Consider the following 20945-nt stretch of genomic DNA (forward strand, 5'->3'; position numbering starts at 1 on the left):
CAACAAGAGTTCATTGAAAAAAACTTTTCATTTAAAAACAATTAACAATTCGACCACGACATACTGATACAGTATTCACGCTGGTATAGAAATATACAATTTAGAATGATCACAAAAATGCATCATCAGCTTTTATAATAGAACATTCTGCTTAAAATAAAAATTATACCAACTAGTATGAATAAAAATTACAATGCTCATGCTCCACTTTCCACTCAATGGATAAAGTGAATAAAAATAAAACTGAAAACATTTAACAAGGTGAGCAATGAGCATAAACACATTATTTACAAATTCATAATAAAATAAACAAAAATACATATTAAAATCAATGAGAAGGAAATCAGTCTAACTTAGCCATTTTTCTTGAAACTTTTCAGGATAGGATAAATATTTTCATAAGCATCGTATATCTCTTGTCTTATCTTGGCTCCTAAAACGAAACACACATACATTATTACATTGAAAATAAAAACAATACTGACAATGAGGAATTGAAAAATCACCTGTTAACACGACTTTTCCAGAAACGAAAATCAGTAGTACAATTCGAGGCTTCACCATTCTGTATATTAACCCAGGAAACAACTCCGGTTCATAACTAGAAGAAAAATTATATCAACAAAGCGTTCTTTTCTAATTCGGTTATTGAAAATTGAAATACAAAAACCACAAAATGATTACCTGCTAAACTGAGCATGAGTTAAAACTAAACCTTCTAATCGAATAGGGAATTTCACATCACAGCTACCGACCATATTTTGAATCTTGAAATCTAAAAATTTAGCCTGAAAAAAACACAGTCAAAAATAATATAAGAGGCAAATTCAATTTGAGAAATTCATGTAATATGTTTTCATTTTACGTACTGGGAATCCCAGCTTTTGAATAATACGAGCATATTTTCTAGCTGCCAGTCTCGAATCCTCTTCGCTCTTAGCACCGGTACAAACCATTTTACCGGAACTGAAAATTAAAGCTGTTGTTCTAGGTTCACGTATTCTCATAATTACAGCAGCGAAACGTTTAGGATTATATTCAGCGTTTCTGGCATGTAGAGCTATTTTTTTCAAATCTAATTTGCAGCTTAAATTTACCGTAGATACAATATTCCTGAAAGCATCGAAACAAGAGTTAGCACATGAGTGAATTCTTCCATGTTGAAACAAGCTCACTTACTGAAGTTGCGGCATCAAAGTCGGATCAGATGACGCCGGCGTCATCGGAGTCATGGGATTTGGTGTTCCTGGAGTGTTTTGATTTACCGACATAATACTTGGATGCATTTTTTGATCGAAATAACTAGAAAAATCGAATGTGTTATGTATTGATAATGGATTTCATAGTGTTTCAAAGAAATAAGTTTACGTAACACTTACTGTAATTGAGGCATCATTGAATCGCTGTTCGATGCCATTCTTCGTGGCCGAATTTAATCGTACGTATTACTCGCTATTTTTAAAGCTCAGCACTTCGTTTCCTATTTTAAAAGTCGGTTAAAATTTTCATTTTCCTTCAATTTGTTTACCAATTTTTCACTTTTCCCTTCTGGATTTTACCAAGCTTCCATGCTTTTTTCTGATTGGTCGAATAGAAAATTCTGATAAGAATTTTGAATTAGTTTCATTTTTCGCCTGCAGGAGTGTTTTCTGCATGTGAAATTCGAATCTCAATATTTTTACATTTTCCTGGTTTATTTTAATTGAATTTGAAATTTTAAAATAAATCTTGATTATTTTATGTATAAAAAATCAAAATTCACCTTTAAAAATTGAAAAAATTGAAATATTTTTGTAAAAAAATGTTTTCAATTTTATAATAACTTGGCCGTTCACATTGAAAATTAAAATATCACCAGGCCGCCATTATGATCGAAACGTCTGATAACGATTTTGAAATAAAAAAAAACTCGAAAAAAAAACCGATACAAACAAAAAACTGAATTAATTTGCGAATTGGTAGTGGAAATTAAATTAATTGCGTGAAATTAAATTGCATTAATTGTACACCAATGAGTAAGGTAAATAGTTTATCCCGATATCCTCGATCATCTCTATCTTTTCACCATTAATTTTGTTACTTTCATTAGATTATATCGTGTAAACGAAAAGTGCGCGATGCGGTCATTCTTTTGAGAAGATGTTAAAGGATTTTATTGATTCTGAAAATGATGCAACTCCAGAATTCCTTACAGATATGGCAGAAATCAACGATATAATGTCCGAAGAAATAACGTCCGATGTAAGTATTAGTGTTTTTATCCGCTCAACACTTATATCTTGAAACGCAAGGAACACTTCAGGTGTGTGAGGTGCCACAAAGTCGCGTGCTCAGTCTATAAAACCATGATGATTAGTATATTAATCTCGATGGAGTACTACATTTCTGGGTTAAATTGGTTCAGAAATTATTCCCCAAACGTAAACTAGTATCTCAATCGGAAATTACCTAATTTTTATTTTAAATATTTGTAGACGACGGAAGTCGAACATGTTGTCACTACTCTTACAATCGACGATGAATTTGATATCGAATGTTCCTCTGTAACAGAAGAAATAGAAGACGTGGTACGTATTCTTGCAATTTTCTTTTAATATGTATATAGTTGATTGAAATTAACTTGTGTATAATCATTTTGTAGAAAGTTTTCGATTCGTCTCCCAACACCGAAGTTATAGAAGTGATAGAAAATGACAACGTTGAAGAGTTACAAAGTCCCGTAAGTATACAATAATTTGAATATAGCAACGCATATATCGCGGTACTAGTTTATTTTCAATGCAGAAAGTGGGGATGGCATAAGATGCATGCATTATCAGTTTACTTAATTTTCGTACCTGTCTCTGTAAATTATTGTTTTACTTATTCGCTGAAAAATGTCCTTTTTTTAAATTATAGATATCTGACCAGGTAGAAGAGTTCATTATCAATGAACATATCAATTCCAAGCAGGTGTTGGCTAATGTGAGTATGGAATTCGTATGCATTTTTTTTTTTCGTACGCGATTCTGTAAAATTTAAACGTTCATGTTTGATATACTATTTGCATTTCGTAATAATGCAGTATGGTTCTATTTTAAACCGTTCTCTGTTTTCATTCATTATGCTTGTGCCACATGTTGTCGTTAACTCGTTCATGTACTTATTCAGAGCATCAACCGCACCACTACGTAAATGGTAAACACCTCGTGTGTTTACAGATAACGTTATCTATGTGGTACTTACTTAGTGGTACTATTCAGAGTGCACAACGTACATTTGACGTAATCGTTCAGAATTACCGTTTTGTAGTAATTGATGCGTTCAATTTTACTATTATCGAGGGTTAGAATTCATTCGAAAATATAACGGTATTAGTTGCTTATCTCTTATTTTGTTTGATGAAAATGGAACATTTTAGTTCGTGTACAACATGATGTGATTTATGAAATATTCATGTCATTCGTGTGGACTCAATATGTTGAAAAATCACGACAAAAATATATTCAAAAAGGGCTTATGGCGGGTTCATTAAAAAATAATATGGATAATTTTCTATTCAACCATTCCTCCGCCTTCGTTTCTTCTTCTATCAACCAAAAATGAACCAAGAGAAAAAGAGATGCTCGTATCATTAATAATCTAACGCTACGATAATTTTCTATTTACAGAATGAATTCGGTACAGTGCTGGATAAAATTCTGCCAAACAACGATTTGATGGAAATTGATACTCCATTCTTGAACGGAAATACATCTCAAGACACCAACGACGTCGAGTTCGTCTCGCAAACCCCTGCAAGTGCATCTAGTGACACAATCTCAACCGAGGCTGCCGTTAAACGTTATAAATGTCACATCTGCGGTAAATTGTTTTCTCGTAATAGTAGTCTCAAATGTCATATTAGACTACACGTAGAAGGTCCCGATAGTCTGTTACGTGGATCATCAGAGCCGTTAGAGAATCTGAAATCACGCTTCACCGAACTGGTTGCGAAAAAAGAGAAAGAAGAAGTTATCGAATCCGTAGACGATGAAAATGCTACAGATTCGATCGTTCAAGACGAACTCGCTATCCCCGATGAGTTGAATACTTCGCGCGATTCGGTCGATTTAACCGAAGACGGAGAGAAACGCGATTACAAATGTATCCTCTGCCCAAAAACATTCTCGCGTAAAAGCAGTTTGACGTTTCACTACAGATTTCACCCGAAATCACCTTCGTCCAAGAGCCCAGATGACATCACTGTTCAAAATACAAACGACGAGACTGCCATGGAAACAGATTCCCATGCTACCAAAGTGCAATTTAAATGTACAGAATGCCCCCGTACGTTTGACCAGAAGAATGCTTACGCTTGGCATTTGAAAATGCACTCGACGAACGTGCGTCGAAAATCGAACGAAGTTGTACCAGTTGCGAATCGAAATGACGTTCAAGAGATGATTGTTGATTCAACGGGTGATGTCGATATCACAAAATATCGCTCCGAAGTGCCTACGGAAAACGACGCTGAGCATCTTTACAAATGCCATCTTTGTCCTAAATCTTTTCCTTCGCTACGTGGATTGAAAACACATTCCGGTGTGCACAAAAAGAGAAAGTTTAGCAAACCATCGATCGGTTCAGAACAACTCAATCAAATCGTTTACGAAGAGGTATCCAGCCGTAAATATCCGTGCGCGTTGAAGGATCACAATCACGACGACGAAGTGACCAAATTATACAAATGCAACGTTTGCTGTAAATGTTTCTGCGATATTGTTCATCTTCGAAAACATCTCGCGCGTAATCATCGAGAAGACGACATTAGCGATCTTTCGGACGAAGATTACGTCCCAGAATCACAAATCGAAGCCATCGAAACCAAAAAAGTTGCTAGAAAGTCACGTAAGCAAGTCAGTCCTCGAGTTAGTGACGATTTCATAGAACAAAAGGAGCGGATTGCCATACGAGGTCTCTACAAATGTGGCGTTTGTAACGAAGCCTTCGACGAAATACAATTATTAGCTGATCACGTCAACATACACCTTAAAGCTCATAACGATTCGCTGTTAGATATTTCGGACGATACTCCGGCCGAAGAATTATGCTGCGTGGGTTGCAACGTAACGTTCCGTAATCGTAACGCTCTGAGCAGACATATGAACGAACATCGTCGTCAAGAAGAAGAAATTCTCGTCAGGGTAACTTCCTCCGGTCGTAAAATACGCGAACGTAGGTCTAGCGAAGATCTAACCGCAAACAGTCCGATCAAATGTATCCCGTGTAATCGATATTTCGAAAGTATTCGAGCCAAACGTATTCACGACTCCTCGAAACATCCTGTCGCGCAATCTGAATCCGAAGAACCAGAATCAGAAACCGATGACGAATCTTCGGATGAGCAAAGTAACAAAGACTACGTTTGCAAGTGTTGTAATAAAAGTTGGAACAGTGTTAGAGCTCTAGGAATACATAGATCGTGGAATCAAAGACAGTCGTTGCCCGCACCTGAAGAACCTGGTGTCGCTCCGCTGATGGTTGAAGATGAGGATCCTTTGGACTCTGATACGTATGCTGAAGATAATAAGACTGAAAATGATGTATCGAGTTCGGTTAAATGTGGCCGTTGTAACGAACTGTTTCCAAATATTCCCGCATTGAATGCTCATCGTTGCGGTGAAACCAATGGCACGATGGTCGATTCGGTCAACACGACGTCGAATTACGAAAAGAACGATATGGCGAGCGGTGCCAGTCTACGTGATTTAGTCAAATGCGACCGATGTGATAAATTCTTCGTCGGTATTCCCGCACTGAAATTACATATAATTTCCGATCATTCGAAGAAATCCGTAACGCAGAATACAACCGAAGAGCAGAATTCAACTACTACCGCCGGTACCGTGCCAGACAACGTTGTACAAACTCAATCTGAAACTGATGTACAGATCGTGGACATCGTTGATCCTCTCGCTGACATTCCAACTCAACCTAATGACAAACCCGCCGTCGTCTCTGTCTCGCAAACTGTTCGAGGTAGAAAATCCATCCTCGTTGGCGATTCCGCAAAGCCGCAAGAACAAACTGACGATCGCAAGTATGCTTGTTGCGATAAAACCTTCACTTCTTTGAAAGGCTTGAAGACTCATCAAAGAAATCACCCTACAATGGTTACTTTGCCAGCTGCCATCGCCTCTTCAACCTCCAGAGAATCCGCGAAACTACAACTTGCGAAAAACGATGCTGAAAAAGCCGACGATTATGTCAACTGTCCAACCACTGATACCGAAGCCGAAGAGGGAGTGTTTAAAGAATACACATGTTCGATTTGCTTTAAAGTATTCGAATGGCAGAAACAATTGCGATATCATCGTAAAAAGAAACACTTCGGTCCGGACGAGGACGATCCGGAAGATGGAATCGGAGAGTTTCAATGTTCCAAGTGTCACAAAAGGTTTGATAAAATATCCTCGTTACGCGTTCATAAAGCGTATCATACTACGAAAGAAAAAAAGACACCGATAGATTGCGGAACGTATACGGATATGAGAAATGGTATCTACAAGTGTAATAAATGTGATAAAGAATTCGACAACGTACGCAGTTCCATTACACATCACAATATCAAGCATAAAACGCCCAAAGAAGGAACCGAATACCCGTGTACTCTTTGTGATCGGTCTTTCACCTGCTCTCAAGGATTAGCCGGACATATGTGGGCTCATAAACGTGGATGCGCCATCGATTCGACTCAACTTAATGAAACGAGCCCCGCAGCACCCGTATTGGAAACAGATCTTTACTGCACACTTTGCCATAAATCATTCACGAAAAAAGGTAACCTCATGAGGCATCGTAGATCTTTTCACAAAATAGATGTAGCCGACGAAGATAATATAGAAGAAGAAGAAGAAGAAGAAGAAGAAGAACACGACGAAAACGAAACCGCCAGTACAGATCGTTACTGCAGACTTTGCGATAAATCATTCACGACAAAAGGTAACTTCATAAGGCATCGTAGATGTGTTCATAAAGTAGATGTAACCGACGAAGATAATATAGGAGAAGAACAACACGACGAAAACGAAACCGTCAGGGTGAATGAAAACGGCGAGAAAGAATACTCTTGCACGGACTGCGATCGAGTATTTACCAATTATCGTGGCCTAAATGGGCACCGACAGATGCATCAAATGTACACTTGTTCAGAATGCGATGAAAAATTTACGAATCTCCGTCTTTACAATACGCACAGAGAGACCCAGTGCTTACAGTTCAAATGCGATAAATGCGATCGAACGTTCAAATCGGCCAGAGCATTGGGTGGTCATAAACCGACTCATTATGGCGAAAAAGGCAAAGAGAACGAATCGGACGATGTTGAAGATTTCCAAGACGCTGAAAACGATCTCGATGACGAGTCCAAGGAGACGAATAACGAATCCGAGTTCAAATGCGATAAATGCGACCGAACGTTCAAATCAGCCAGAGCATTAGGTAGCCATAAACCTTCCCATCACGGTGAAAAAAGCGACGAAAGCGAATCCGATAACGCCGAAGAGTACCTCGATGCTGAAAACGAATCCGGCGACGAGGCTGATAACGAAGAAGATGGCCAATCGAACGAATACCAGTGCTCCAGATGCGATCGTTCGTACAACAACCAAAGATCTCTGAATGTGCATATGACTTGCCACCTCGCGCACGATAATCCGTTAGAATTGCCGTGCCCTCAATGCGAACGAATCTTCAGCTCGCATCGATCCTTAAGTGCGCATTATTTGACTCACAGAGGTAATACTTTGCACGAGTTCCCATGTCCCAAGTGTAATATTCAGTTTACTACTATGAGATCAATGCACGAACATTTCTGTACAGCTCATAAAAGAAGAAGTAGAAGCAAACGACCTGCTCGTGGTGATTCGAAACCCATTTCAAATGATACCGAAATAGTCGTCGACTCGAAAGACACCGAAGCTGAATCGACCACCGCTACACCTGCTGTTGTTCCCATTGTCGTTGAGCACCCTTGCGCCAAATGTGGGCAGAAATTCGACTCGGAAAGTACTCTAATCGATCACAAGAAAGTATGTAAAACACGAAGTAGATCTGTCGGCGCTCGTATGAGCTCTCGTGGCGATAATTTAATCACTCCTGCGACCAACGGCGACGATCCCGGAGATACTCCAAATTCCAAAGTTGAAAAGAACCGTCGTCGCGCCAAATCATCCCCCAGACTGTCCGAATCATCACAGCTGCTAAACCGCGAACAGCCAATGGAGGTAGATGTGCAAAAAGACCGCAAAAAAAGCGACGAAGACCAAGCTGCTAAAAGCCATATGCAATTATCCTGCGTCATTAACGATCAAATCAATACGACCGGCGATACCGAAGCCGCACCGAAATGCGACCTGTGTTCGTTAACTTTCGAAGACCTCAAGAGCTTAGCTAAGCATATGGCGGATTCGCACGAATCAACGACCAATAATTCGGTCGAAGCAAAATCCGGTTTCGCCAACTTACCGATACGAGTTCACCACTGTACCCAGTGCGATAAAATCTTCGCCAATAGAATTGGTCTAAGGAGACACTCGTTGACTCACGCTGAACCAGCACCGCTACCTGTGCTCATCCAGTGTCCATCGTGTCCCAGGCAATTTTTCTCGATCGTCGGTCTCAGACGTCATTCGTCTGTGCATAAAAACGGTCGTAAATCTATCGCCATCTGTAACTTGACCGAAAATACCCCCGCGTACGACTCTTCTGCTACCGAATCAAAAACCAACCGAGTTGCCATACCACTAGCTGATTCTGTCGTCGAAAACCACGCCAAACCAGCCTCATCAACGTCCGATGTAGATCGACCCTTGGTTGAGCAATCTGTCGAAAACTCAACAAATGGTGTCGACGAATCGATCAACGCTGCTAATCAATCGTTACCCGAACCCGACGATCAAATTGTACCATGTCACAATGCCGCCATCGCTCGAGTTGATAATTCTGTGGAAGATGTAACTATTTCTTCCAACGATATTCAACCTGATCAGCCGATCGACGAGATGAATTTAGCTCAAGATCCGGTACCAGCCGTCTCGAACGAAGCCGGCGCAGATTTCTCGTGTTATAAATGTAAACGTCGATTCGGCAACGTTAAAAAACTGAACAAACATCTTCAGTTTCATAAATTCAACGACGGCGTCAAAGGCGAAGAACCCAGCGTAAACGAATCGCCCCAACAACGTCGCAGTTCCGATGCTGGTTTAACGAATGGAAACGCTAGCGTCGATCTTGCAGTCTATGTGAAATGTGAAATCTGCGGGAATACTTTTAAAAATGCGGAAATATTGAAAAAACACGCTTTCGATACTCACAACGTAACCATAACGTCACCGCTCCTGTACTATTGCGATGTCTGCCATAAACCATTTTCTCGAGGCAAATCGTTAATATCGCATTTAAAAACGCACACCAACGGCTACTCATCATCGTCCTCCGAAGAAGATGGCATGCCATACGAATGCATCTCCTGCGAGAAATGTTTCCGTCTGAAAAGCGATCTATTAGAGCACGTCAAAACACACGACTCGAATAACCACGAAATCGTACCCGCAGAACCTTTGGTTAACGGCTCTGTCGACGAGAAATCTGCCACATTGAACGGAAACATGTCCGACGTCTCGGTTCACAGCGAGAATTACGAATTGAGAATCATCTCGGACGACGACGACATTGCCGACAATGGTAACCTGGTCGCCGAACCAATCCAAGTCGTTCATCAGCCAGAACCTGGAATAATTCCAAAACCCAAAATCGAATGTACCGAATGCGGTAGATCGTTCAAAAAACTACACTTCCTCCGTATTCATTCACGTATCCATAGAAAAACGCCGCCTGCACCTAAACCCAAACCCAATCCCAACCTCGATCCAACTATAACCAGAAGTACGAGTAGTAAAACAGACCACAAGTGCCCTGAGTGCGAGATGAGCTTTAGTTTGAAGACTTCTTTAGCCATTCACATGCAGAAACATACTGGTGTGAAGGTATCGCGCAGATCACTCAAACGAGCTCATGACGGTGACGACCTCAGCGCCGAAGATGGTGTAAAGAATAGTAAAAGAGCTTCGAAAGATATATCGTAAATATGTAACAAGTATTCTCGCTCTGTGCCAGTGATTGAAGTTTTTGCTGAGTGAATCATTATCTGTAGTCATTTTTAACCATTTATTGTATTCTCTTTTTTAAATCGTGTCTGTATATTCTGTATGTGGATGTACTACATGTGTTCTTTTATTTACTTTTTTTTTTCGTCGTCAAGCCGGATATTTTTTTACACAGCGTTACCGCCTTTGCCTTATAGGACCATTTTTCTCTCTCTTGTTCGTCGTTCCAAGAGCATAAGTGGTGGTATTGTATAAACTTTCATACCAACCTACGTATTCCTGTTATATTTTAAGAGTTTAATTTTATCTAAGAATCGGTATTGTAAATTTTTTTTATAACGTAAACGACACGTACGATTAGAATTTATTTTTATGCTTGATTTTTTTATTTAGAGCAAGGTTGACATTTGGATATTTTAAGTTGTTTCAGTTCTAGTCGATTTTATGTAGGTTACTGAAACAAACCGAAATGAGATATTTTTCGTCGGAATTGACTGTAAGATTCCGTTCTCTTCGAATGGAGTTTATTTTCATGAATCTGTGATATTGTGTAGATTTTTTGTTTTTTGTTTTTTTCGGAAAGTAATTAGCTCAGGAATATTATTACTTGTTATTTTGATAGTCTGTGGCCATTTTTTTTTTTCTATCACGAGGATGAAGTAATAGGTATATTATGTAGCGGAATAAGGAACGTTGTTTTTTTTTTATTTAGAATGTTTTAGAAAAGCAATAAGAGTTTTGTTGACGAGAACTAAATTCCATTGTCAGCCATCTAAAATGAAAAAATTAAAGAAAACGTTCACCTTTTACCCTTTTTTCTTGCAAAATGGTTGTTTGGTGGACTGTTTTTACTGCGTATTGTTTTATTTTATTGTATTTTTTTTTTTTTTTTTTTTTTTTTTAAGAAATCGTTTTATTAAAGTAACTATGGTTATTTCTAAGATTTTTATTTCGTATTTTGTACCTAAACTTAGATATACATTCGTGCATCTAACAGTACACGTAGAATTATGGTTAAACGTTTCGTTTCTTTAAGGTATATAAAAATCGTTTGTTATTTTAATTCGTAAAACTGATGTACGGATAAGTGAATTTTTATTATATTTTCTTCGAATTATGATTTCGTTTCATTTTTGTTATTTTTTGAAAATATGGTTCATTTTTATTGGTATGTAGACGATTTTAGAAATTATGAAATGGAAACTGGGATTGAGATTTTTTTGTGAAAAACAGTGTGTCATATTTTTGAAGTAGGTACCTAAATGATCAGTTTTTTCGAAATGAATCGTTCAAATAATAGATGACGTTTCTCTTCGAGGTCATTTCGTACATTTTAAAAGAAATTGATGTCGATTTCATCCTCTCAAATATGAAGTGTTAGAAGATCAATTTTTTACATTAAAAAGTGAGTTGATTTTAAAAATGCGAATTGGTGAGAGGAATTTTGAAATGAATCATCTTGAATAGTTTATTGTTGAAAGCTGTTTTCCTCATTAATTTAGACAAATCAATATTCTAAACAAAAATGTGAAATGAGAAATTCTTCGCTAATAAAATTACGGAGGTAAGTAAAAACACGAACGTTCGAACCTTTGATTATTAGCAAACCAATGATAAAACATTTGAACAAGCGAATATCAGAAAATTTGAATTTATGCTAAAAATTCATGAAATATCGCAAAAATTGTGCAAGACGTTGACATTTTGTTTTTTAGAACAGCAAGATAGCAGATTTGATTTCAAAATAATCGAAAATTAGATAACTATTTACCAAAAAATGTCGAAAAAAAGAAGGTATAGACGAATTTTAATTACAACCATTTTAAATGGAATTGAAATCAAAAGATGTGATCATGTGAAAATTGTCCAAAAATGCAAAATTGACAATTTAGACATAAAAATGGTTGAAAATAAAAAAGTAATGAAGGAGTAGTTTATATTGAAGGTACTACTGAAAAAAAAATACAAAAATATAAACAAAATTACTGAATTTGTCACAAAAGTAGAAATTGGCATACTTGAATACAAGTCATCAAAAGTTGAGAAAAAACGAGTCTTGCTTATTAAAAAAATGCATGAAATAATCATTTATTTTTTAATCAAATTCGTGAAAAATTAGCTAAACTTACTAGGTACATGAAAATAAAAAACACAAAAATCAATGAAAATTGAAAAAAATTATAACGGCGAGTACTTGAAATTAACACAGAAATAGTTGGAAATTAATGAAAAGTCATCAAAAAACCTGCAATAATGCGAAAAATTGTATAAAAGCAAAAAAAATCGCCAAACTTACACGAAACACGAAGTTCAATGAAAATGAAGAAGACAGTGATAAAATAGATATTTTAAAAGTATAAAAAAATAACAAAAAACGATTCAAAGTTCATGATTGATCAGCTAATAAAAAACACAATGGAAAAATATCAAAACTACGAGAAATAATGATCAAATTCAATAAAGTTTATTAAAAAATAAAACAAAAATCATTGTAAATGAAGTGAAATTTCATAAAATGATACAAAATTTGCATAGGAAATTTTGAATGTTTGAAAATTCAGCAGAAAATTTGGCAGAATAAACACACAAAAACCATTGGGAAAATAATAGGACCTGATCAAGGATGATCAGATTCAAAAAAATGGATGAACATTTTAAAAATGTCGATAAATTTACATAAAATAGGTACCGGTACCCAATGCAAAAATTTCCCAAAGTTTTTAAAAAATTAGCTAAATTTAGACGAAAGTTTTATTTATTTTTTTTTTTTTTATTTTTTATTGGGTGCCATGAACAGCTACTATGGCTAGGGGCACCTCATCATTACATTTGGCACAGTTATCTACATAGCAAATTATAAATTATAGATATTACAAAGTAAGAAAATTTATAATGTAAGCATATAATTATTAAACTATAGTTTTTGTCTTAGTCCTGTGATATTTACAAAGTTCAGTACATTATTTATTGCGACTGGATCATCTGATAGGATAGTATTTATTTGATTGGAATTTAGAAAGAGGGAGCGAGTATGTTGGAAAATGGGACAGTGTATGAGTATGTGGGGAACATTTAGAGGAACATTGCAAGTGGAACACATAGGAGGAGGTTGTTTTAGGAATAAGTATTGATGGGTGAGTAAAGAGTGTCCAGTTCGAAGGCGAGTTAGTATTACTTCTGAACGACGGTTGGGTTGTTCAGATGTTTTCCAGAATGATGCAGAGTTTTTAATACTTTTTAATTTATTTGTGTTAGGAATTTGGGACCAGTAGGAGTGGAACTCATCAAACATGATCTTTTTTGCATGTAATTTTAAGTCAGAAAGGGGAACTGGTATGTTTGCTATAGGTAGATTTTTAAAAGCCTGTTTAGCAGTTTTGTCAGTAATTTCATTACCTTCTATTTGAGAGTGTGAAGGGATCCAACATAACACTAAATTTTGAAGCTGAGGAGTAGACTGAAGAAAATTTACAATTTCTTGAGAGATGGGATGAGAGTTCTTTGATTTATAATTTTTTATAGATAGGATTGCAGAGAGTGAGTCAGAGAAGATGACAGTTTCGTTTTGTAAGAAGTCTGTAGTGTATAAAATAGCATATTTTATCGCATACAATTCAGCAGTTAGAATGGTGCATTGAGAAGGCAGAGCAATAGGAGTGGTAAAGTCCTTTTGAGTGAAAGCACAACCTACAAATTGATTTGATTTTGAACCATCTGTGTATATTTGATTAAATTTTTCATATTTGTTTAGAAGACAGAGAAAATGTTTTTTGAAAATTATTGGATTTGTTTGTTTTTTATTAAATTCTGTTAGGGAGAGGTCAATGGTAGGATTATAATTTTGCCAGGGTGGTAGTAGGTTAATTGGGAAATGTAGGATATTGATATTGTTAGAGTCAATATCATTAAGAAAATTACCAAAATTTGTAGGGGTAGATTGCATATTAGTGGAGTATTGTAAGTTAATGTTAAAGTTTGAGTTGGCTTTGATGTTTAGGAAGGATAGAGCAGAGATATAATGTCTACGAATGTTTAAAGGACATTCAAAAGCATCAGTTAAAAGACTGGGAGTGGGAGTAGATCTAAAAGCACCTGTAGCTATTCTCACGCTTGTATTTTGAATTGTGTTCAGTTTATCAAGGGTGGAGGAAGGGGCGTGTAAGAAAATGGGACATCCATAATCAAGTATAGGTCTAATGATTGCGCGATATAGTTTTAGTAATGTATGACGGTCAGAGCCAAAATGAGTGTGAGAGAGTTTTTTAAGTAAGTTGATTTTTTTGAAGCACTTTTTTCTAATTTCATCGATATGAGTTCGCCATGTGAGATTGTTATCAAAAGTAAGGCCTAGATATTTAACTGAAGATGAGGTAGGGATAGCAGTATGGTTTAGTTGTATTTTCAGATCTCTAGAGCATTTGTAACGTTTGCAGATATGCATAGCTGTAGATTTAGTTTGAGAAAAACTGAGACCATTCTTTTGTGACCAAGTATGTAGATTATTTGTAGCTTGTTGTAACAAATGTTCTCCTAGTTGAATATCTTGACATGTTAGAAATATCTTGAGATCATCTGCAAATAATGCTTTTTTTATAGGGGAAGGGATGACATCAGTGAGATCATTGATACCAATTAAAAAGAATGTGGGACTAATTACAGTGCCTTGAGGTACACCGTTTTCTAGTATATGTTCATTGGATAATACATCTGAAATTTTTACTCTAAAACGCCTATCCTTTAGGAAGTTGATAACAAAATGGAGCATATTGCCTTGAATGTTCCAAGAGTGTAGTGTTTTAATTATTTTATATCTCCAGATAGTATCAAATGCTTTGTTAATATCAAAGAAGATAGCAAAGAAGGTGGTTTTTGTTTTTTACTGCTTTATTTATTTCCGAGTTTAGGTATGTTAACTGATGAAGTGTGGACCTGGAAGGGCGGAAGCCGCATTGGAAAGGCGATAGCTTGTTATTTGATTCGAGTAACCAGAGTAGTCGTTTGTTGATCATTTTTTCAAAAATTTTGCAAAGATTTGAGGTTAATGATATTGGCCGATAGTTAGTGATGTTTAGCGGATTTTTGTTAGGTTTTAGGAAAGGTAAGATAATAGCTGAGTTCCAGCTTTTTGGAAATTTGTGTGAGGTCCAAATGAGATTGAAAATTTCTAAAAGTATTAAGAGGACATTGTTGGGAGCATTTTGGATAAATTGAATATGCATGAGATCTGCACCAGGGGCGGATTTTTTGGCGTTAGAAAGTGCTAATGTAAGTTCGTCAAAAGAAAAGATTGAGTTGTAAGGTTCTAGAGAGGCTTCTTCTATATGAAGATTGGTTTCATTATTTTGTTTGAAGTTGAGAAAGTCTTGAGTTAAATTTGTATCACTGGAGGTATCAGCAAATTCTTTTGCAAATGCTTCGGCAATAGCTGAAGGGTCATAGTTGAGAGAATTGTTTAATTCAATAAATTTCGGAGTTTGGTTGAAATTTTTAAAGCCAAGTTTTTTAATAGAAGTCCACAGTTTAGTAATAGGTGTTTTATGATTAATGTTAGCAATGAAGTTTTTCCATGATGTTTTTTTAGCTTGTTTTATGGTATATTGTGCTTTAGCTTTTAGTTTCCTGTAGTTAATTAGATTATCTATGGAGGGGTAGTTTTTAAGTTGTTTAAGTGCTTTTCTACGATTTTTAACAGCAATGGCACAGTCTTCAGTCCACCAAGGGACAGTTTTGCGTTTAATATAACCAGTTTTAGGTATGGATATATTGACATATTCAAGTAATTGTGTACAAAATTGATTGACAACTGTGTCAATATCTTGATTTAAGTCAAGTTCGGGAAATTCTGAGCATAATTCTTTAAAGATGGACCAGTTTGCTTTTTTGAAGTTCCATTTGAGAATGGAGTTTTTGACATAGTTGGTAGGAATGGATGGATCAGTAAATTGGATACATTGAGGTATATGATCACTACCAGCTAAATCATCATTATAATATACATCAATTGAGTCACATAAAGAAGAAGAGCCAATTATTAAGTCAATTGTAGACCACGAATTATATGAAGAGCTTAAATGAGTTGGTTGATCGATATTGAAGAGGGCTAGATTATCCTTTTCTAAGATTTGTTCTATTAATTTACCTTTATTGTTAAGATAATTACATCCCCAGAGGGGGCTATGAGAGTTCAGGTCTCCAGTTAGTAAAAAAGGTGAAAGTAATGATCAACATTTTTTACAATGCATATAGCGAAAAGTGCGCAAAAATTCAAAGAAATCCTCGAAAAATTATCAGAAAATTGGCAAATTGTCATAAAAATAATTGACAATTTTAAAAAAAAGATGCAGTAATTTATTGATTTCTGATTAGTGATTAGTATTAATGAAACATTAGTTGAATTAACCTCTTTTCAAAAATTAAAAATATTTGCAAAAGTATGAACCAAAAGTTATCTAAAATGACATAAATCCGTTGAATTCCTCGAAGTCATCTGAAAACTAATGAAATTTGCATGAAAATCTTTGAAAATATAGGAAAAGTTGATGAAAAGGTGTCAAAATTGTGTAAAATTTAAAAAATGCAGAGAATTCTCAAAATTGGCAAAAAGAAATAGTTCAAATTACTCGAATCACGAACATTGTTGAAAATGAAGTGAAAATTTATATGTAAAGCATTTCGAGAATTGCTCAAAAGTATACAATATTTCATAAAGTTGACAGTAAGTTGATAAAAATGGCCTAAAAATAAAAATCATTGAAAATAATGAAAAAATCAACCAGAAGATTTTTAATACAAACATACTTAGGACATTTGGATAAAATTCTTGAAATTATCAAAAATTAGTTGACTTTATCATAAAATTGATCAAAAATGGAAAAAAAAATAAAATTATGCAAAATAACAAAAATTTATCCAACTTTTAGAACAGTTGGTCGAAATTAAGTGAAAATTATTGAAAAATGTTGTCAACATTTTCAAAAATAAATTCGCCAAGCCGACAAAAAATTATCAGAAAATCAATAACAATATAATTATTCATTTTTCTAAAATTAACCAAGTGATCAAAATTGACCTAAAAATCGTTGAAATTCATGTAGGTACTAGGTACCTATTAGGTAACGTCACCAGAATGTGTTGTAAAATATTGCAAATTAAATCATTTGAATTGACAATACCTATTGACATAAGAGTGGGAAAAAATCGAGAAAAAACTGAAAAAAAACTGGCTTACTTTGTGTAAAAATCATGAAAGTATTAGATAACTTCACATAAATAGGTACTTACCATTGCAAAAAAAAATTTAAAAATACCAGAACTACCCAAAATAAGCACCAAATTGCTCAAAATTACTATCAATAAAAAAATTTAAAAAAAACAGTAAAATGACCGAAAAATGAAATGAAGATTCATAAAACCAGTAAATATTACCCCAAAAGATACTATAATTCCCTCTAAAAACAAATTCTAAGAGGTAGGTAATCCATGCCACGTTTTTGAGAAAAAAAGAGTAAACAGCCAAAAAACACCTACCTAATCACATAAATAAATATAAAAATTTTCAAAAAGTTTGTTATATATAGAATTAGAGAGATCACCGAATGTGGTCAAGGTAGGATTGACTGCTATAAGGGTGAATCTGATCCTACTATCTACGAAATAATACCACTGCTCATATTTAGATGGCCCTGAGAATATGAGTGGTTCTCAATTCTATTCTATATTACACAGAAATACACAATAAAAGAACATATAACACTTTACTGTGTACGAAGTTTATTCAAAATAACCCTTCTCGTCATATTTACAGGCAACTTAACATATCATACATATGTCATGAATATTATAAATACAGTATGGTTAGATTGATATAATTAACACCAATAAGAATTATTAATACTAATTACGGAAGATTAGGGCAATGATACATGGCATTGAAACCAAGAGTATACCTACCTCAATAGGCATTCTCTAGCAATTAGCGAAGAGATACAAGTACATTGGCAGATTGCATGCCGAAGCATACAATCTACGACATAAGTCTTCATCAATTAACTAGGATGTAATTCTAATTAATTTAGTGGAGGCACCACCATGTAAGTTTGTACTTACCAAGCGATAGGGCGATGATACGAATCAGGCACCGATCATTGCGGCTGTTTTGAACTACATATAGCGATGATATTAATCAGGTACCGATCATTGCGGCTGTTGTAAGCTACCTATTGCGATGGGGCGATGATAGGAATGGAGCCAGATGCAATCTGCGACTTGCACCCACATACCATTAAGAAAGCGGATAAATAAACTGATTAAACCCAAAGCGTAATTGGGGTATACCGATAAATACACATTCACCCACTAACATCTAACTCTCTATATGCCCACGCGATGCATATAAAGAAACTCAGTACCTACTCCGGATGTAATACGAGGCACTGAGTACTTGATGTCTGCTCCGATGTAATCCCAGACACCAAGTGAGAACCGCGGCAAAGTCCAAGTAGCTCGTTGCCCTATGTCCTTGAGGTCACCTTCCGTAAATAGCGGCATAATACAAAGAGAAATAGGGTAGGGATCAATGCACAGAGAATAGTAGTTCCCACGTTGGTAGAGGTTCTCCCTACTCTAGACATAAATACGTCATAGCGACGGGATCACCCTCTTAAGGCATCATTCCATTAATTATCCACCTACAAGGTGAAGGCATATTCCACTATATCATATGCCCCTCAGTGGGTTTACTCTGGTGGACCCAGACCCATCGGAGGAAAGCACTGACCTACGAGAGAAATATAGGAAATATGACTTCAGCTGCCCCCCGGCCCCGCCTGACCTACCTAGCCATGGGCGTGCTCCCTGCCCCTCGGTGCTTTGCTGCGATTGGTCGCAGAACTATTTCGCAGTGATCAGTTTCATCACTAGATGACAGTTTCCAAAAATTGGGATGGAGGGCGAGAGTAAAAGGTAGCTTTTGGTTGTGTTTACAATTGCGTCTTATAAATTTGGATATGTTGCCAAAAGACAATATTGAAAAGCTTACAGCTTGATGGTGAATTAATAATTCGAAAAGAATGCAAATAATAAATTGAACACAATACAGGGTCAAAATAGGGTCAAAGAAGAAGACACTTATTTTTCAAAGGTGGTATGAACAGTAAATGACAATGGAATGATTTATGATGTTTATAGAGGGATTGAAATTACAATTGAAAAAAGTCTAAAAGACAGTAAAGTTTAATAAGGAGAACAGACAGAACAAGTCTCGGTATGATAAAGGGATTTTCTCCTTCCCTTCCAGGTGTAATAATAATTGTAAATGGACGTATATAATCAAAAACGTCATCTTTTATAAAAGAAAAAGGGAAAGGTCCTCCATCACTAATTTATAGAATGGGACATATGATAGGGATTTATCTATGGGTGACAGAGGAAATGAGTGTAGTTATAACTCAAAGAATCCTCCACCTATACGTCAAAGAATGGGACATATGATAGGGGTTTATCTAAGAAAGGTGGAGGAGATAGTTGAAATTTTGGGGTATTATAGGGTGGAAAGTATTTCGGTGAGAATTAATATGCTTACATTGGATATCGGTGATGTAAACATCAATATAACACTTTACGTGTTTTTGGGGGAAAATAGTGAAGATATTTGTCATTTATAGTGGACAAATATAGAAAGAGTATCTTCCGATTGATAGTATTTGAAAAGTGGGACATACGATATAGGGGTGGAAGATACTTTTCATAATAGCATATTGAATGAAAGGTATATGTGGGTTCGTGTGTAGAAGAAATAAAATAGAAAAATATGGGTACACGAATACTACTTTTGGTGCCTTGGAATGGTGTTGTTGCAACACTGATGCTTAAGTCTCACTTGGTTATGGTAATGTACGGTTGAAGGTATCATCAGGTAGGTACTGAGTCTCCATATGCATAATTAATTTTTAATAACTATTGCTTTTAATATGTTTCAGATTGAAAATTTTTCGGATACTCGGTGCCAAAAGATGAATTTTATATTAATCGGTTGAAGAATCTATTAATCATTCGAAAAATAAAGGTAAGTCTTAAAGTTTCTAAGTGTACGCAATTTCACTTTTTTAATGTTTAGCAAATTTTTTGTTTTTCTGTTTCAGGTATGATCGAAAAAATAACGGTAAAAGGTGTACACGTATTATGTTAAACAAGCCAAAAGAAAAATGAATAAATTATTTCGTATATGAAGACGATATAGTTTTACAGCTTCGCGAGAGAATAGAAAGAATTCGGTGTTTCAGGTGACTATGCACTTAATTACTTATTTCGCTATATATATTTTTAGATTAAGATTCAAACGTAGGCCTAATTTTGTACGATGTTATTTAAATTTTCGGGAGTTCAAAACTTAGAATCCTAATCGCCACGTATGGTACAGACAAAATGGTCGTGCCTCAGACTAATAATATAAAATTAAAATAAGATCGGTATCTCAAGCGACAAACATAAAAATATGAGGGATACCGACAAAGAAAAATAAATTATTAACTAGGCTCATTTTAATTGTTTCAATGTGCATAATAATGGGCGATGACATTGTGCAAAAAATAACATTTTATATTGAAAAATTATAAATAGTAGGAACATGGGCAAGTGTTTTACAGTGAGGACGTCTCTTCAATGAATTTATTGTAGTTTTACATTCTTAAACAGTCCTTTTCTCATTTTATAATTTTATAATTAAAAATTTTTTTTTTTTTTTTTTTAAACAATAAAATAATCGTCGCTGCATTATATGTCATATATTCGTTGTTTCAGATTCGATGTCATCTTCTTCGT

General features: G+C 35.5%; 2 protein-coding genes across 3 annotated transcripts; one reads left to right on the forward strand and one right to left on the reverse strand.

Annotated features, from left to right (window-relative positions):
- Window positions 1–9: 9 nt before the first annotated feature.
- LOC135846617 (TATA-box-binding protein-like) lies at window positions 10–1565 on the reverse strand. Its single transcript, XM_065365816.1, has 6 exons — window positions 1380–1565; window positions 1180–1302; window positions 870–1113; window positions 685–788; window positions 507–601; window positions 10–433 (listed from the first exon to the last, which is right to left on the reverse strand). The coding sequence occupies exons 1-6, from the start codon at window positions 1415–1417 to the stop codon at window positions 354–356; spliced, it is 684 nt and encodes a 227-aa protein (XP_065221888.1). The 5' UTR covers window positions 1418–1565; the 3' UTR covers window positions 10–353.
- A 137-nt stretch (window positions 1566–1702) lies between these two features.
- On the forward strand, window positions 1703–11247 carry LOC135846610 (zinc finger protein Xfin-like). Of its 2 annotated transcripts, none has more exons than XM_065365803.1 (6): window positions 1703–2020; window positions 2090–2241; window positions 2475–2567; window positions 2642–2719; window positions 2899–2964; window positions 3651–11247. In XM_065365803.1, exons 2-6 carry the CDS (start codon window positions 2140–2142, stop codon window positions 10104–10106), a joined length of 6795 nt encoding a protein of 2264 aa, XP_065221875.1. In that variant the 5' UTR covers window positions 1703–2020; window positions 2090–2139; the 3' UTR covers window positions 10107–11247. The 2 variants fall into 2 exon arrangements, with proteins under 2 accessions (XP_065221875.1, XP_065221876.1); XM_065365804.1 differs by having other exon boundaries at window positions 1891–2015.
- Window positions 11248–20945: the final 9698 nt, after the last annotated feature.

The sequence above is a fragment of the Planococcus citri genome, chromosome 5 (assembly GCF_950023065.1).
Source record: "Planococcus citri chromosome 5, ihPlaCitr1.1, whole genome shotgun sequence".
In the NCBI taxonomy this organism is placed as follows: domain Eukaryota; kingdom Metazoa; phylum Arthropoda; class Insecta; order Hemiptera; family Pseudococcidae; genus Planococcus; species Planococcus citri.

Coding starts and splice junctions, on each gene's coding strand:
- LOC135846617 (XM_065365816.1), bottom strand. CDS start 1,417: ATGGCATCGAACAGCGATTCAATGATGCCTCAATTACA. Junction 1,303..1,379: donor TCAATGATGCCTCAATTACA/GTAAGTGTTACG, acceptor CGATTTTTCTAG/TTATTTCGATCAAAAAATGC. Junction 1,114..1,179: donor ACTTTGATGCCGCAACTTCA/GTAAGTGAGCTT, acceptor CGATGCTTTCAG/GAATATTGTATCTACGGTAA.
- LOC135846610 (XM_065365803.1), top strand. CDS start 2,140: ATGTTAAAGGATTTTATTGATTCTGAAAATGATGCAACTCCAGAATTC. Junction 2,568..2,641: donor CAGAAGAAATAGAAGACGTG/GTACGTATTCTT, acceptor ATCATTTTGTAG/AAAGTTTTCGATTCGTCTCC. Junction 2,965..3,650: donor CCAAGCAGGTGTTGGCTAAT/GTGAGTATGGAA, acceptor TTCTATTTACAG/AATGAATTCGGTACAGTGCT.